The 17576-nt window shown below is 45.8% G+C and overlaps 2 protein-coding genes across 7 annotated transcripts; one reads left to right on the top strand and one right to left on the bottom strand.

The window, feature by feature from the left end:
- Nucleotides 1-1779: 1779 nt before the first annotated feature.
- LOC105817834 (zinc finger protein 773-like) lies at nucleotides 1780-5454 on the bottom strand. Of its 4 annotated transcripts, XM_012653632.1 has the most exons (5): nucleotides 5371-5454; nucleotides 4559-4685; nucleotides 3953-4051; nucleotides 2166-3315; nucleotides 1849-2083 (listed from the first exon to the last, which is right to left on the bottom strand). In XM_012653632.1, the coding sequence occupies exons 1-5, from the start codon at nucleotides 5401-5403 to the stop codon at nucleotides 1963-1965; spliced, it is 1530 nt and encodes a 509-aa protein (XP_012509086.1). In that variant the 5' UTR covers nucleotides 5404-5454; the 3' UTR covers nucleotides 1849-1962. The 4 variants fall into 4 exon arrangements, with proteins under 4 accessions (XP_012509087.1, XP_012509086.1, XP_012509085.1 ...); XM_012653633.1 differs by lacking the exon at nucleotides 2166-3315 and having other exon boundaries at nucleotides 1780-1910; nucleotides 5371-5427; XM_012653631.1 differs by lacking the exon at nucleotides 3953-4051 and having other exon boundaries at nucleotides 5371-5427.
- A 6665-nt stretch (nucleotides 5455-12119) lies between these two features.
- ZNF772 (zinc finger protein 772) lies at nucleotides 12120-16513 on the top strand. Of its 3 annotated transcripts, none has more exons than XM_012653629.1 (4): nucleotides 12120-12155; nucleotides 13573-13699; nucleotides 14245-14367; nucleotides 15014-16513. In XM_012653629.1, the coding sequence occupies exons 1-4, from the start codon at nucleotides 12141-12143 to the stop codon at nucleotides 16159-16161; spliced, it is 1413 nt and encodes a 470-aa protein (XP_012509083.1). In that variant the 5' UTR covers nucleotides 12120-12140; the 3' UTR covers nucleotides 16162-16513. The 3 variants fall into 3 exon arrangements, with proteins under 3 accessions (XP_012509083.1, XP_012509082.1, XP_012509081.1); XM_012653628.1 differs by lacking the exon at nucleotides 12120-12155 and adding an exon at nucleotides 13357-13481 and having other exon boundaries at nucleotides 14245-14352; XM_012653627.1 differs by lacking the exon at nucleotides 12120-12155 and adding an exon at nucleotides 13357-13481.
- The last annotated feature ends 1063 nt before the right edge of the window (nucleotides 16514-17576 follow it).

Below are 17576 nucleotides of genomic sequence, written 5' to 3'. Positions count from 1 at the left end.
CTGTGTTTTTTATTTCTAGCATTTCTTTTTGATTCTTAGAATTTCCATCTGTCTGCTTACATAGTCCATCCATTATTTTATCCACCGATGCTCTTAGCATATTAATCATAGTTGTTTTAAACTCCTGGTCTGAAAATTCCAACATCTCTGCCACATCTGAGTCTGGTTCTGATGCTATCTCTTCAAACTGTGATTTTGGTTTTTGTTTTGCCTTGTAATTTTGATAGCCAGACATTTTGTATTGTGTAAAAGTAACTAATATAAACAGGTCTTTAGTACAGTAGTCTCCCCTTATCTGCAGTTTTGCATCCCACAGTTTCGCTTACCCATGGTCAGCTGTGGTCCAAAATATTAAATGGAAATTCCAGAAACAAATGGTTTATACGTTTTAAATTTCAAGCCATTCTGAGTGGTGTGATGAAGTCTCTCACTGTGTCCTGCCTGGGACATGAATCATCCCTTGTCCAGTGTATCTGTTATGTATATGCCACCTGCCTGTTAGTCACTTAGTTGCCATCTCTGTTATCATGTTGACTATTGTGATATCACAGTGCTTGTGTTCAAGTAACCTTTGTTTTACTTAATAATGGCCCCAAATACAAGAATAGTGATTTTGGCAATTTGGATATGCCAAAGAGAAGCAAAAAAAATGATTCTGTTAACTGAAAGGTGAAGGTTCTCTACTTAATAAGAAAAAAATATTATCCTAAGGTTGCTGAGATCTATAGCACAATAAGATATTTTGAGAGACAGCAAGAGAGACCACATTCACACGACTTGGATTACAGTATATTGTTATAATTGTTATAATCTGGACGGTAAATATGCTCAAAGCTATTGGAATGCCAGTGCTTGCTGGGCTGTTAGGGAATATGTACACATTATCTATATATTTAATATGTTGAATTCTCTATCTTCTTCTAGTATTTTAAAAGACTCATAAGAATCCAACAGCAAACTCACACTTTTACTTAAAGGCAAAGATATGGTACAATAAGAGAGAGAATGCAACACCAAATGCATAATTGATAAAAGAACAAATGGATAAACTGGACTTCATTAAAATTAAGAAATTCTGTTCTAGGAAAGATACTGTTAAGAGATGAAAACAAAAGCCACAGACTGAAAAAATATTGTCAAAGCTTATATCAAAAAAGGAACTTGTATCCAGGATTATTATTAAATTACAAAATAATAAGAAACCAATCAAATTTTTAAAAAATAGGCAAACAATATGAATAGACATTTCACTAAAGAAGATATATGACAAATACACACATGAAAAATGTTCAACACTGTGTCACTAGGAAAATACAAATAAAAACCACAATGAAATACTACTACACACCTGCTAAAATGGCTAAAATGAATGGCCCATGATTTACACACATACAGATTGTTGGTAAGGATGTGAAGAAATTGGGAATTTAATATACTCCAGGAGGAAATGTGAAACGCATAACTATTTAGAACACAATTTTTCAGGTTCTTGATATTTTAAACATTTGGATCAAATTCCAGCATGACAGCATGAAAAGCTTCATAGATTCAGCTAAACTAGCAAAAATTATAAAAACACAATTCAAAGTCTCTGGAAATGGTGCTATGGGTATATAGCAAATTAAAAAATAATTATTCAATAAAATCTAACATTCAGTAACAACAGTAAATCAGTCACCTTTGAAGGAAGACCACTCCTTCCCTCCTCCCCTCTTAACTCAACAAGATGGAAACTCTACTCCAGGTGGGTAGACCTGAGAACACAGGGCTCCCTCTCCCTGGGGCTCCCAGGCAGAGCGCTATCTTCTTGGGAGGAATCTGTCAGGAATTCTGATCCTGTCTCCAGTGTGCATATTTGGATGGATGATGTTCAATTGCTGGCTCCCTCATAAAGGGTACTCTCAGTGTTTCTCCATTTAAGTCAAGTTATATAGACTGGGAGATAGCATGTACGGTGCACTCCTAAGACCTTTCTCCACTTTCACGGTATTCATAAGGCCTACCTGGGTTGTAAAGATTCTGTTGCAGAATCAGAGCAGACATTTGGTTAAAGGTTTTTCCACATTCTTTGCATTCATAAGGCCTTTCAGGTCTGTGAAATCTTCAGTGATGAATGAGATTGGAGGTGTGGCTAAAGGCTTTCCCACATTTTTTGCATTCAAGACTTTTCTCCAGTGTGAACTTTCTGGTGTTGAATGAGGTTGAAACGCTGGCTAAAGGATTTCCCACAATTGCTGCACTCATAAGGCATCTCTCCAGTGTGAATCCTCCGATGTTTAACAAGACTGGAGCTGTGGCGAAAAAACTTTCCACATTCTCTGCACTCATAAGGCCTTGCTCCAGTGTGAACTCTCTGATGCTTAACAAGGCTGGAATTCTCACTAAAGAATCTCCCGCATTCATTGCACTTAAAAGGCTTTTCTCCAGTGTGAACTTTTCGATGTTGCATGAGGCTAGAGCTTTGGCTGAAAAACTTCCCACATTCACTGCACTCATACGGCCTTTCGCCAGTGTGAACTCGCCAATGATTAATAAGGCTAGACTTGTGGCTATAGAATTTCCCACATTCACTGCACTTATAAGGTCTTTCTCCAGTGTGGACTCTCTGATGTTTCATAAGGCTGGAGTTGAAGCTAAAGAATTTCCCACATTCGCTGCACTCATAAGGCCTTACTCCAGTGTGGATTCTGTGATGCTGAACAAGTGTAGAATTATGCCTGAAAGCTTTTCCACACTCATTGCATGTAAAAGGCTTTTCTCCGGTGTGAACTCTCTGGTGTTGAATGAGGTCAGCATTGCGGCTAAAGGATTTTCCACATTCGTTACACCCATAAGGCCTTTCTCCAGTGTGAACTATTTGGTGTATGAAAAGGTTGGATTTATGGCTAAATAATTTCCCACATTCACTGCATTCGTAAGGCTTTTCTCCAGTGTGTAGTCTCTGGTGCTGAACAAGTAAATATTTCTGACCAAAGGCTTTCCCACATTCACTGCATTCGTAATGCCTTTTTCCAGTGTGAAAGGCCTCCCCACTTTCGATGCTCCTGTGTGACTCCCCTCCACTGTGAGTCACCTGGTGCTTGTGAAGACCCACGCTGGTCGGGAAGTCCTTCCCGTCCTCTCTGCTGTGGAAGGGCTTCTCTGACAGGTGGACTCTGCAGCTCCTTAAAACCGGGACCCACCCTCCTTCTCTTTTTAAGAGTTTCTCTGTACAGTGCAGCTGCTGGTATTGGTAAACGTGTGAACCGAGCACTGCTTCTACAGAAGCACTCTGCTCAGAAGGCATCTCCTTAGCCTCCACTCCATGCCAACAACCTGCAAGCAGAGAAATGCTGACGTAGACTTTGATGTGAGGAGACAGCCCCCTCACTAATATGTGTCTGACACCTCCAGTAAGGAGTTCCTGGGATGGCTGGCAGAACAAGGAGTCAGGGTGGGGAAGGACCCACTGTGCAGTGCTGAACCTGGTAAGCTCACAGACTGGGGGGCCTCATGAGCATTAAGGATGCAAGGATGGGGTGCCGCACAGAGAGGGGAGGCAGGGTCCCCAACACACTCCTGCAAATGGCTTTCTGCAGGGCCTTGGCTGCTGGGGACACAGGACACAGTGCAAAAAGGGGTGTCCAAGCCCAGAAAAACCAACTACAACTGAATAGCTGGTGTTCGAGGACTATCCAAGGATAACTGCACACCTCACGACACATTTAGTGAAAGCCACTGCCAGAGGGTGTTGCAGAGGAAGGGGTGAGACATGGGGGGCAGAGAAATGGGGACAGACCTGGGTCAGAAAGCAGAACAGAAGTGGTAAGTAAGCAACTGAGGAAGAAAAGATGGAAATCAGCGGTGGCCCCTTGCTTTGGCATCAAAACGCCAAGGACCACTGGAAAGACTCCTGGTATGATTTGAACCCATCCCTGAGTCCATCTCTCTCTAAGCTCCACCCTCCAAGTACCTTTTGGCAAGGCTGGAGCCAGGAATCCCCAGGCAGGCATGAAGGGCTCTCCCCATGACTCCAGTTGGATTATTTCATGGCTCCTGGAAGATGCAAGTCCTAAGGGAGACAGGACAGGTAAGTGGCCAGCACTGGGTCAGAGTGACCCATCCTACAACAGACCACAAGAAAGAAAATTAAACAGTACAAAAAGAACTTGGAGAAGGGTCTTGCAGGAACAACCCAGTTAAACTGATCACGTCACTGTCTCAATCCTGGCACAGACAGACCCTGAGGTATGTTGGCGAGAGGACGAAGGCAGAACCTGGGCACAGAACTGCCACAGATCTGCACAGCATAACCAGGCCATGGAGAGGCCAACAGGATGAGATCCACTAGGCTGACTGCAAGATTCTGGACGCCCAAACCCATTACTGCATGGCTTTGGGGCAGCTCAGGGAGAGAAGGCAACAGTGTTACAGCACAGGCCTATCCGTTACAACACCTACTTCAGGACAGTGGGGAAGGAAGCAGTGTCTATCTATGGGAAGGACAGACCTGTCTCTAGGAAAAGGAGGAAGAACAGAGCCCAGCCCAGGATGCTGGTGTTGGGTATGAGGGCCTTACCCAGAGAGGCAGTAAGTGCAAAGTTCTCCAGCATCACACTGCGGTACAGGAGCCTCTGAGCTTCGTCAAGCAGTTTCCACTCCTCCTGGGAGAAGCAGACGGCCACGTCCTCAAAGGTCACATGGCCCTACCAAGGTAGGGAAAGTTGAGTTCATATGCAGCCTCCTTCCCTAGGATTCTAGGCATCCCCCAAACACACACCCCTGCTCACCATCCTCCCCATGTCTCAACCACAGATACTGTAACAGATCCCAGGGCCACTGATACCCACTCTCTCCTCAGGTACCATTGGTCACTGTGTCCTCCCACAGCAACAACCGGCAGGTGGGCAGATATCTAAGCTCTGAGCCTGGCATGTAGGGCCACACCCCTCTTTTCAGGCAGTTCCCCTGAGGTCCCCTAGATCCTTCATCTCAGGTACAACCATTATTGTTTTCCACTGAGAAGCCTCTGGAAAACTTTGAGAAACAGATCGAGTCCCTCCTCTGTTTCCAACTCTCTGTGGCCCAGCAGCGCCCGCAGAATGAAGGCCCTGCTCGGGCTGTGGTTGCACGCGTGCTCCGTCCCCTGACAAGCTGTGCACCTGACACCGGGCAAATCTCGGGTTCAGGGCCGCGGACTATGGACTGTGGGCTCAGAACGCCCGAGCCTCGACACTGGCCGGCCGCCTGTCGCACTGGGTGTCGGAAACAGGACCCCGTCCACAAGCGCCCACAGTTTTGGACCCAGGGTCCTGAGCAGGCGGCCTCCGCAGGGCTTGAGGACTGGGGTGAGGCCCGGGGCGGGTGAGCACCGGAGGACGCAGCACTTACCAGAGCCGGGTCCCTCAGCACGGCGGCCGCCATCGGACTCTGGGACCGGAGCGGGGACAGGAGGACGACCGGGAGGGCACCCGGCTCACCCCGGGCGCCGCCGCCGAGGCTCAGAACCCGCTCTCCCAGCCCTCGGTTCAGATTAACCTGTGAAGAGCCGCTAAATGGATCGCCGCTAACCCGGCGCCGGACGTCCCGCCCAGTGCGTGGAAACGCCCGTTTCCATTGGCCGAGCGCCCCGCCGCACGGCGCAGCGTCTTCTGGGTAATGTAGTTCCGCAGCTCCAAACTTCAGAAGCCGCCAAAGCTGCGGAGACCGAGCTGAAGAAGACAGGGCACGGAAGAGCTGCTGGACTCGTGCAGAGACGGTCGTTATTGCAGATGTGCCTGGATTTCAGTTTTCCCTGAGCAGCTGCTGCTCCACTCTTTCCTCCGCTTGAAGGACTTGAAGAGAGTAAAGTGGTTTCTTTGGGCAGAACCGTGTATACGTCACCAAATTTCCCTTGGCCAGGGAACGCCCAATTTTAAAAGTCCACGGTGGCGACGCAATGTCTGATGTGTGAGAATAAGAAAAGGCTCTGAATTATGGATGTGGGCGGTGAGAGACTCGGGGATCTCAAGAATTCACTTTCCTCCTTCGCCCGACGCTCATTTTTTTCCCTTTCTCTTCTCAAGGACTCAATGTTGGTGTTCAGGCAGGACAATAGGCCTCCCACCCACAGCCAGCATTCCTCTCGCCCAGATTTCTCCCCTTCGTGCCTTCCTACTCCATGTTCCCACTGCCTTTCCACTTCCGAGTGCAAAGTCAACTCCCCACAGGTGGGTAGAGTGGGGGACTGTTGCTGACAACAAGCAGCTGTTGATAAAAGATGCCAACCCTTTACTATATGTTGTCCCACTACAGCCCCTACCGTTTACTGCTGTCCTTTTGTGTCAATCTCCTTCTCCCGATTCTTCTCCTATCCCTTCCATCTGTGGGCTGAGCAATGACCAACTTCATCACAGCCTTGGGGCGACTCACAAGGGCAAAAGGTGATGAAGCATTCCTTCCTTCTTGGGACTTTCTGAAACTAGGTGTTCAGTACTAGCTGAGTCTGAAAAGGAGGAGGTGAGTCAATATTGGGGTTGACGATGTGATAGGATAGAGAGAGACCCAAGTTCTTTGTCACTTCCACAGTGGCCATGGTGTTTGTATTCAGCATTAGTTATTTTAGTCAGGCCATGGTATGGCACATGGAAGAGAGGGGAGGAGGAGGGTGAGGAGAGACGGACCCACTGACAGGATTGGGGCAAGGTGTAGAGGAACTTCCCCCCATTAAGCCAAGGACAGGAAGAGGTGTCTCACTTCCTTGAGAACACCCCTTAGAAAAGTAGATTCTGGATTATTTACCTAACAGATTTTGGGTAAGTCATGAAAATGAGCTGACCACCATGACATGAACTTCTGTGGATGAATCTAATAAACATATTACAGAATCTAGTCCTGCATACAGTATAATATAATCTATAGAAAATTCAAAATCTGGCAATAAGAAACAGTATATCATTTAGGGAAACCTACATAGGTGGCAAAATTAAAGACATCAACAGAATGGTTATCAAAATGATTAACAAAAATGTCATGCAAGTGTCAGCTCTAGGAGGGGTGTCAGGCAGGCGGGAGATGTGAGGAGAGAGGATGCCTAACAAAGTATGTTTTATCATGGATGGTTGTTCACAGATGTATCTTTTTAAAAATTTTACTATAATTATTTTATTGGGCAGCCCCCTGAACCAGAATAGGTTCAGAGAGAATCCCAGATGTGGTTTCTATTAAAAAACAAACTGTATACCTCTAATGAACATTCTACTGAATGTGTGACAGTTTTAAAACAAATAAAGAAAAAGTTTATGTAAACAGTTTAATTTTGTCACAGGAATCGTTGAAAGACTAAAACAAATTCATATATATGTGAAATGCAAATAACATGATCAGTGAGGAAAGAACAGACTAATTATGTAGTTTAGGTAAAATTCATTTATATCTCATTGAATTCGCAAAATAACTTCCATGCGGATACTTTCAAAATAAAACAACATATTCTGTATCTATAGGTTTTTTCTGTAACCTTTGGAATTCATTTTTATTTCTAGCCTTTAGGAATATTTCTATGTCTATAAAGAGTGGGAACACTAAAGTTTGAAGCCAAGGTCCTACCTTTTACCAGATCTCCTTAAGGGCTGGAGACCACACTCTTCAGTGTTTTGGAAGCCTAATTTACCCAAGAGAACGTAAGAGGCAGATGCTCCTCAGAGCCCAGTTACAGGTCAAGCTTCAACACATGAGCTGCTTCAGGGAATGAGGGAGGGCTGAGGTCTACGACCGACCAAGCAGATTTTGTTGAGAATTTCCTGGATTCCCCAAGATTAGAGCTTAATGGAATGATCCACCACCCAGAAGCTCTGGAAATTCTGGGCTTCCACTGGATATGGCCATCTGGTCCTTAGACACTTGAAGTCAGGACCCCTCTGCTAGAGAGCCAGAACTAACTTGCCATCTGAACTATTTTTAGAAGGAAAAGTGGACAGGGAGGTGAGACTATAGAATGGCGAAATAGAACTATCTCCCCAGGGAGAGAGGGACCTGATATTTCAGAGCGGCAGTTCTGCTCCACAACAGGTAAGCAGCTCCGTGACCTATTACTACCCAATCACAGTCTTACACCAGAAGACACCATCCCATGCAGATGTTGCCTTGGTGACCAAGCACTATTCTGAAGCTCCAGTGGAATCAAGTAACCAAGGATCACCAACCACCAAGAGTACAGCTATTTCTGACTGCCATAACCCTCTCCTTGCTCCCACAGGCATCCCAGCTTTCATACTTATCTAGATTTCTTTGCTCTACTGAACACTGATTCACCAAAAAATGACTAAAAATACTCAAAGAAAGTTATCTACACATACCAGCCAAATACACTAAAGTCTCTCCTCTGAGGCCAAATCTTGAAAATATTGGTCCAGTTTTGTGGAATTTGCTCAGTCCACACTCTGTCTGTCTGAAAACTGGACCTAGAATGGAACAAAAAAGTGAGAAGTTGTTGTAAATATGGTGGTAAAAATAATGGATGCAGAAAAGGGACAATATGAGGGAAGAGTGGTTGAATCAAGGAAAGAGTTGAAAATGTTTATAAATGGAGGGCTGGAGACATTGTTCTTTCAAATGGGCTAAATGTGAGTGGCTTTTATGGAGGTGAAAATTAAGAAAAATGAGAAAGACAAATCCATGACAAAGCCAAGTTTAAAATATTCAGGTAAAAGGCAGAGCAAGTTCCAAAGAGATCAGGTGAGAAAAAACTTGGCGAGTTGGAGTAACAGGAAGGAGGACATAGTAGCTGGAGCAGGTGATGGGGAAAGGAGCAATGTAAGAAACTGGATGTGATTGTGCATTCAGTGCTCAGTTACCAGCTCTCTCCTATCCCATGCCACATTCAAATCAATTCTTCCCCTTACTCCTGGCCCCAGGATCATGGATGTGATTTGTGCCTCCTTGGAGTTTAAGGGGCACACTTTCCAGAGTCATGTAAATGGAATCCAACAGTATGCAGCCTTTTCCAGTCTGGCTTCATTCACTTAGTGTAATGCATTTGTGATTCACCTTTGTTTTGTGTATTAATACTTCATTCTTTATACTTCTGACTAGTCTTCCAAACTACGTGCCATACTTGTTAATCCATTAATTTGTTATGGACTTTTTCTGTCAGAAACTGTAGGTTAATAATAAAACCAACATATATTTGCCTCAGGAATTTTTTTTTTGATCACAGGTTTTCATTTCACTTGGGTAAATACCCAAGAATTGGATTGATGGGTCACATGGTAAGTGTATGTTTAATTTTAAAAGAAACCATTTTCTGTGATAATTGTATAACTTTGCATTCCCACCAGCAGTGTATGAGTTTTCCAGTCCTCTGTATCCTCACTAATACTTAGTATGGCCAGCGTTTTAAATTTTAGCTGATCCAATGGATACATAGCAGTATCTCATGCTGGTTTTAAATAGCATTTTCCCCAGGACTAATGATGTTGAGCAACTTTACATGCACTTATTTGAAATTCGTATAATTTCTCCGTGGAAATGTCTGTTCAATCTTTTACTTATTTTTTATTAAGTTGTTTATGTTGGTTTTTGTTTTGTTTTGTTTTTTGTTTTTTTGATAGAGTCTTGCTGTGTCGCCCTGAATAGAGTGCAGTGACATGATCATAGCTCACTGCAACTTCAAACTCCTGGGCTCAAACTCCTGTCTCAGCCTCCCAAGTAGCTAGGACTATTGGCGAACACCACGACACCCAGCTAATTTTTCTATTTTTAGTAGAGATGGGGTCTCATTCTTGCTCAGGCTGGTCTCGAACTACTGAGCTCAAGCGAGCCTCCCATCTCCTCCTCCCAGAGTGCAAGGATTACAGGCTTGAGTCACCTCGCCCGGCCTGCTTGTTGTCTTAGTATAGAATTTTGAGATTTATTAAAATATTCTGCATTCAAGTCACCCAGGTATGTGATTTGCAAATACTTTCTCCCAGTCTTTGGCTCATCCTTTCATCCTATTAATAGGTCTTTTAAAAACCATAAAATCTTAATTTTGAGGAAATCCAATTTATCAGTTTTTCTCTCACAGTTCTATTTTTGGTTTTATATCTAAGAAATATCTGCTTAACATGACCACAAAGATTTTCCTCTGTGTTTTCTTTTAGAAGTGGTACAGTTTTTTTTTTTAATTTGTGCTTTTGGGCTGTGACTCATTTTGAGTTAATTTTTTTAACATTCCAAGTCTTTTCTCTTCTAGCTTGAAAAGTATATATGCTGATTCTGTTTACTATATTTAAGCTAGAAATTACAAACATTTAATACATTAGAGTACTGTATAGTGTTGTAAATACATTTACTTTCCATTTGGAAATATAAAAGATTTAAAACATTGAGCAATGTCTCCTTTCAATTCATATTTTACTGAGATTATGCATGGGTATTCCATCGTTCTAACTACATAAGGAGATATATTTATGTTTTACACAGTGATGAGCAATCATTTCAATCAAAAGATGCACCTCTCTTCATCTTCATTCCTTTTCTCATTGCAAACCTTTCACCTGAGATCAAACTTCTTTGGCCTTGAGTATTAAGAAATTTATTTTCTGTGTAAATATATAAAACCAAATTGTAACCCAGCCATGGCCGGAAAGACCACTTAACTTGATCCAGGCTTGTTGGGTGTTGCTCTCTGGGCCATGGTCGCACACGTTTGGCTCAGAACAAACCTCTTTAAATTATTTTACGGAGTTTGGATTCTTTTTCATTGACACCTCCTGACATCCCTACTCCATGTTCCACATTGTGGTTATGTCTGGAGTCTTTTCTCTCTTGTGCTTGACCTAAAATGCTGAAGCTCACAAAACTAGAGCTTCAGGCTTCATGTGTTTAGAAAAAACATGATATTTGTTAACTTCCAGCTAAAGAAGTCTGAATGACATTAGCGTATAATGTGTTCGTATGATTTTTTTGGTGATCATTCTTTGCATAAGGAAGCTTGAAATAATGCCTGTGAACATTTCTGTGATATGTTACAGACTGCATTCACCAGAATTCGCCGCTCCTTTAAGAGGAAGGTCCATCTACTCCTTAGAAACTCTAGACGCTCTTTCCAGGCTCCCCTAGCGGTGTGGCAGGGCGTTTGCCCCAGCGGTCGCGCGGAATCCCGCTCTCTGTCGTTGGTGCTGTGTGAACTACATTTCCCAGCAGCCTTGGCGGCCCTGAGCCAATGAAGGCCCAGGGAAGGGGCGTTTCCCCCCTTGGGTAAGACTTCGGGGTGGGACTTCCTGTCCCCTTTCAGGAGGACATTTTATTTGCTTTCCGATTAATCCCCCAGATCCGTCTCTGGAATACAGTGTCAGACCCGCGGTGACAGGAAAGGGAAAAAGAGAGAGAAGACGCTGTCCTCCCTGAAAAGAGGCAGGCCCGAGGCTCGGCGGTGGTGCTGCCGAGTGACCCGGCTGCTGGCCGGGCCCTGGACGGCGGATCCCTTGTTCCCGTACTTGTCTCCCCTTTTGCCTAGTCCGCGGGCCGATGGCGGCAGCCAAGTTGATGGGCCCGGCGCAGGTGGGTGCGTCCCTGGGGCCTCGCCCTGACCTCCATCTCTGAATCCTAAAGGGCTCCTTGGGTTACTGCAGCCCAGGCCCCCGCGTCCAGGACAGTTGGGTCCCATTTCTGGCGGCCAGTACGGTGAGTTGTGTAAGGTCGTTGTGGGCAGAGGCACCAGTCCATGCAAAGGTTTAGCGGTGCGACGCAGGCGGAGCATTCAGGAAAACTGGGTCTTTGGTACCTGAAAAGATGGGGATGTGCGAAAAGTAGTCACACCTGGAATGTCAACCTTAGCATCTGGGTGTCTATTCTGAGGGTGATGGGAGCCATGGAAGGTTCTGAACAAATGAGAGACACGATCTGAGAGTTTAAAAAGTATTCCATACATCGCTCAGGGGAGAACTGACTTGGGTTGGTCATGGGGGAGCGGGTATGATGATGATGGTGAGGCATAATTAAGATTGAGAACTAGTCCGAGGCAACACGGTTGTTAAGAGGTGGCCCTGAAGACTGAGGCACAGAGGGTAGACAGCCCCAGGTCACTTTGTAACAGGGCAGGAATATGGGATAGGCCTGAACCTTTGGGGCTCCTTCATGGTTGCTCGTCTCTCACGGTTTCCCTCTTCCCACAGGTTCCCGGGATCTCAGAAGTAATTATGGACCCTATACAGGTGAGGGGAGAATGTCCATGCTCTCACTGATCCCACTTCCCACCTCCCACCCCCACCCCACACAGTCTCTAGGACTGTTGTCATATAGAATGCTTTCCTGCTACTCTCTGATCCTTTGGGTCTAGGAACCCTGGAGAAACCCCAAGCCCAGGGTCCCAGGCCCAGGCCAGGGGCTATATGGAGGGATTTCCTTTTCTAGCAGCCATTGGAATAAGGGTGGAAGGTTGCTTCAGGCTCAGGAGCCAGCTTGTGCAAATACTTGGAGGTGAGACTGAGATTTGGAATTTTCAAGGAGCGGCAGGGCTCTGCCACCTCTGAGAGGAACTAAGAGCAGGGGGGCAGGAGTCAGGCCTGAAACAACTGGCTGAGGAGGTAGAACTGTATTCTGAGAGTGGTCCGACCAGGTGAAGTGTGGAGCAGAGGAGGGATGTGGTCTGACCCAGGTCTTAATGGCCTCCTCTTGTTGCCAAGTGGAGAACAGGTGGTATGCAGTGAGGCTTATGATGGAGGCAGGGAGACCAGGGGGGAGGCTACTACAACATTCCAGATTAGTGGAGATAATGGATAGGCCAGAGGAGTGGCTTTGTAGATAGGATAAGTGATTGGATCAGATTTACTGATGTGAGAGAAAAAGAGGTAACCCGAAGGTTTTTGGCCTTATGAGCTACTGTTGACTTGTCCATCTATCAGTAGAGATAGGCAAGTCAGTGGTAGAAGTAACTTTCAGTGTGGGCATCAAGAGTTTATTTGTGGCCATGTGAAGAGTCTGAGATGTTCCAGAGAACACTGAGCGGAGGTGTCAAGTGGGCTGCACGGCACATACAATTGGAGTTCTGTAGAGGAGTTCAGGATGAAGACGATTGTGTAGACTGGAGTTTAGAAGAGAGAATATTCACATCACAGTGGCGGTGCAATTAGTAAGCCAGGAAGGTGATGGTGGAGGCCACCGACTGGATGGAGGGCTCGAGTTGTGAGACAGATGTGACCTCAAGAGTGATGTCCATGTGGAAAAAAAGTGTGTACTGATGGCCCCTGAGCTTAAGGGAGAAAAGTGAGCCCAACTTTGGTTGTCTGGTAAGCATGATCTTAGCAACTCCAGAGGAATTAGCTGGCAGAAAGGTGGTAGAAGTAACTTTCAGTGTGGATATCAGGAGTTTAGCAACTCAAGGGAGGGGCCATGTGTCCTATGCCTAGAGTTGAGTTGGTGCTTTCCTGCCCACTTGCCTATGGTTGCTGTGGGTGGACGCAGTGATCAATGTGACCATGAGGAGAGAGAAGACACCAATGACACCCAGTCCTGGTATTTCCTCCAAGCTGAAGAGTGAGGTAGGAGGGCGTACAGGTAGATATGTGGAGCATGCGGGGGGGTCCTTGGGAGAGAGGCTGCTCATTGACTTGGCTTTCTCCACTGTGGCAGGGACAGGTGAACTTTGAGGACGTGTTTGTGTACTTCTCCCAGGACGAGTGGCAGCTCCTGGATGAGGCTCAGAGGCTCCTGTACCGTGATGTGATGCTGGAGAACTTTGTACTTATGGCCTCACTGGGTAAGGCCATCACACCCACCCCAGTGTCCTGGACTGGGCCCTGCCCTTCCCTGTTTTCTCAGGGTGGCCTTGTATTTCTTACATAAGAGCCATGGGCACTACCTCCTTCCCCAGTTCCTGGAGTAGGTGCTGTGGATATGGGGCCTGATCCTTGGCTGTGTGCACTGCTGCCTCCCGTTCCTGAGCACTCTGAATGCCTGCTGTCCCATAGCAGGCTTCCATGGATGAATCCAGGAGTCAAGTATCCTGTAGTTGGCCCAGTAGAGCATATTTATCTTGACCTTTCCCTGACTGGATGCCTCTGTCCATATTCATGGCACTTCTGTACCTCAGTTTTCTGCCGCTTTCCTTTAGCTGCCATTTCCTGTGACCTGCCTGTGCCAGGAATTGTGTAAGAACGATTATGGTTATTGCTTGCTGAGACTACTGGGCCATTCCTGCAAGACCCTACTTCGAGATTATTTTTATAATATTTAGTTTTCTTCTCTGTGGGGTGGGTCACCGAGACCAGTGCTGGCCGTTCACCTATCCTGTATGTCCCTTAGGACAGGCATCTTCCATGTCTCATGTAATTGCCTCACTGGAGCAGGGCAGTGAGCCCTGGGTACCTGATTGGGTGGACGTGACTCCAGCCATTGCCAGAGGGACTCTAGGTGAGAGTGGTCCTGGTGAGTAGGAGCTGGGGAAAGGGGTGACATCAGGGTTGGGTTTAAATCATTCTATAACCTCTCTGTGCCCACAGTTGTTTTTGTGCCAAGGCCACTGGTCACACTTTCTTTCTGTCCACTTACCCATTTACATACTTGCCTTTTATGCTCTGACCTTTGGCCTTTGGCTATTACACACCTCTGCCTCCGGGTCTCACCTGTTGCTCTCCACTTCTCCCTCTGCAGTTCTCTCCAGCATGGGCCTATACTTAATGTGTCATGAGATGTGCACGTAACCAAAGTACTTCTTAAACACCAGATACTCAGTAGCAATTTGATTTTCTTGGGCACGGATATACCTTCTGCACAGCTCTCACCTGTCCCCAGCAGCAAGGAAATCCGATTGTGAATGACTTTATTGAAGACCTTGCCTCTTTTTCCTGTTCTGTATCCCACAGTCGTGTCCTTTCCCAGTCAAGGCCTCCTCCATTCTATGACCTTTAGAAACCAGCTATTGCACAGCAAACCTTCACTCAACTTGAACATGGGCCCCTTGTCCTGACAGCAGTCCTATGACCTTGATCTTAGTTGTGTTAGACACATGTTTGTGGTGAGGATGGCTGCCTCCCATCTGCGTCAATATTTCACAGCATCTCTTTGCTTTCAGGTTGTCATGGAATGGAGTATGAGGAGATACCTTTTGAGCAGAGCATTTCTAGAGAAGGATGGTCACAGATGAGGACTCCCAAGGAAGGCTTTTCTGCCAAGAAGGTTCACACCTGTGAGACATGTGGCCTGGTCTTGAAGGACATTTTGCACTTGGCTGAGCATCAGGAGACATACCCTGGGCAGAAACCGTATAAGTGTGTGGCGTGTGGGAAACAGTTCTGGTTCAGTACAAACCTTCACCAGCACCAGAAGCAGCACAGTGGAGAGAGACATTTCAGAAGAGGTGACAGCAGGGCCTTTAGTGTTAACAGCTGCCCTGTCCAACCATCAGAGATGCCTTTTATGACAGGGGAGGGCTGTAAGGACTTCTCAACCAGCTCAAGCTTTTTCCAGCACCATGCGCCTCACAGTGAGTGGAAGCCACACGGTAATACCAAGGGTGAGGAGGCCTTTCACAGTGGACAAAGACATTACAAGTGCAGTGAATGTGGGAAAGCCTTTAGCCGCAAAGACTCACTTGTTCAGCACCAGAGAGTCCACACTGGAGAAAGGCCTTATGAGTGTGGTGAATGTGGGAAAACCTTTAGCCGCAAACCTATACTTGCTCAGCATCAGAGAATCCACACTGGAGAAATGCCTTATGAGTGTGGCATATGTGGGAAAGTTTTTAACCATAGCTCTAACCTTATCGTACACCAGAGAGTACACACTGGAGCAAGGCCTTACAAGTGCAGTGAATGTGGGAAAGCCTACAGCCACAAATCCACACTCGTTCAGCATGAGAGTATTCACACTGGAGAAAGGCCTTATGAGTGCAGTGAATGTGGGAAATACTTTGGTCACAAATACAGACTCATTAAACACTGGAGCGTTCACACTGGAGCAAGACCTTATGAGTGCATTGCATGTGGGAAGTTCTTTAGCCAAAGCTCTGACCTCATTGCACACCAAAGGGTTCATAATGGTGAAAAGCCTTACGTGTGCAGCGAATGTGGAAAAGCCTTTAGCCACAAACATGTACTTGTTCAACACCATAGAATTCACACAGGAGAAAGGCCATATAAGTGCAGTGAATGCGGAAAGGCCTTCAGGCAAAGGGCTTCCCTCATCCGCCATTGGAAAATTCACAGTGGAGAAAGGTCTTAGCATAGGAAATATGCCATCTCCTTGTTCAACACGACTCACACCACAGAGAAGCTTCAAGAGTAGCTGTGTGTAGCCATCAGCCAGAAGTTGAACTTCATACATTCGAACATGTACCCTGAGGAGATTCTTCTGAATGCCAGCTATGTGGGAAGCATTCTGGGGCTGTGTTGCACTTTCTAAACTGCCCAGGACCCTTGACGGAGTTATATCACTGCCAGTGCCTCTGACAGAAGCCATCTATCTTTGCACTGTTCGAGTCCTGCACGTGTATAAGTCACCTCAGCATGCTTCACAAGGCAGATCTCTGTACTTGTCCTTCCCTTGCAGGGATTGTCAGTAGTCTGAGCCCATTGAGGATTCTCATGCCCTCCTTCCCCCCTGGCTGGTTTAAGCATGAATGTGATGAGCGTGACCCAGCTTTGTCCAGGAGGATGGGATCTTTGTTCTGCTGGCCACTTGTAGAGAAAGTTTCCATTCTTCATGGACTTTGTTGGTCTCATACGGCACTCGTGGTGGATTTATCCAGCCTCTAAGATATCTAACCTCCAATTACCTGCCTCATGTTGTTCTGGTTTTGCAACAGATGCCTTAATTTTTAGACTACCTTTAATCTTGGGGATTCTGTTCACTTTATGGGTTGGATTGAAAACAGAATCGAGCTAAGCCAATAGGAAGGGATGACCAGCTTTCGTGAGAGCTGCAACGATTTGTGTCTCAGAGATGATAGTAGGGTGGCAAAGAATAGCTCTTGTTCTAGTGTCAGCATAACTTGCATTGCTGCTTAAACTCTCTTCGGGAAGAATACCAGTCTTCATGGGCCTAATCTTGTGGTCGATACGCCAAGATTATTTGTGTGACTGAGGTCACCCTAAACATTGGGTGTGTGTTGTGACAATCTCCAGAGTATCTCAGAGCAACAAGAATTGAGTCCCTTGTTTCCAGAGGATTTTTCATATTCCCCAGGCCTCTTGAGTAGACCTTGATCCCCTGGGACCTGCCCAGATTCCTGGTTTGTTATTCAATAGGAAGATGTTACTGGCTGTCCTCTAAAAGGCCCAGAGAGGAATCATAATTGGTACAGAGACACTGATTAATAGGGAGTTGGGGAACTGCAGCAAACGATGGGGAACTGACCCTTCTAAAGGTATATCCACACGTTTCCATTACTATGGCTTTGTTATTAGGGTTTACATAAATTCTCAGGACTCCTATACCTGTGTCTCCTATGGCTAAGGTCACTGTCAGAACAGTTAATCTAAATATTTTCTGCAATAAACTGTACATATTTGTAGTGTATGGTTTGATAAGTTTTGATACACATTTGTACCTGTAATACCAAAATTTTCCTGATTCCCTTTATAATCTCTCCCTCCCTCTCACCTATCCCTAGACAACTACTGATCTGCTGTCACTGT

This window comes from Propithecus coquereli, unplaced genomic scaffold (assembly GCF_000956105.1).
Source record: "Propithecus coquereli isolate 6110/MARCELLA unplaced genomic scaffold, Pcoq_1.0 Scaffold425, whole genome shotgun sequence".
NCBI classification, from domain to species: domain Eukaryota; kingdom Metazoa; phylum Chordata; class Mammalia; order Primates; family Indriidae; genus Propithecus; species Propithecus coquereli.
Note: the sequence above shows the minus strand (reverse complement) of the source record. Positions and strands in the feature narration are given on the sequence as shown.

Coding starts and splice junctions, on each gene's coding strand:
- LOC105817834 (XM_012653632.1), bottom strand. CDS start 5,403: ATGGCGGCCGCCGTGCTGAGGGACCCGGCTCTG. Junction 4,686..5,370: donor TGCTGAGGGACCCGGCTCTG/GTAAGTGCTGCG, acceptor CTACCTTGGTAG/GGCCATGTGACCTTTGAGGA. Junction 4,052..4,558: donor TGCACTTACTGCCTCTCTGG/GTAAGGCCCTCA, acceptor TGTCTCCCTTAG/GACTTGCATCTTCCAGGAGC.
- ZNF772 (XM_012653627.1), top strand. CDS start 13,419: ATGAGGAGAGAGAAGACACCAATGACACCCAGTCCTGGTATTTCCTCC. Junction 13,482..13,572: donor CCTCCAAGCTGAAGAGTGAG/GTAGGAGGGCGT, acceptor CCACTGTGGCAG/GGACAGGTGAACTTTGAGGA. Junction 14,368..15,013: donor TCTAGGTGAGAGTGGTCCTG/GTGAGTAGGAGC, acceptor CTTTGCTTTCAG/GTTGTCATGGAATGGAGTAT.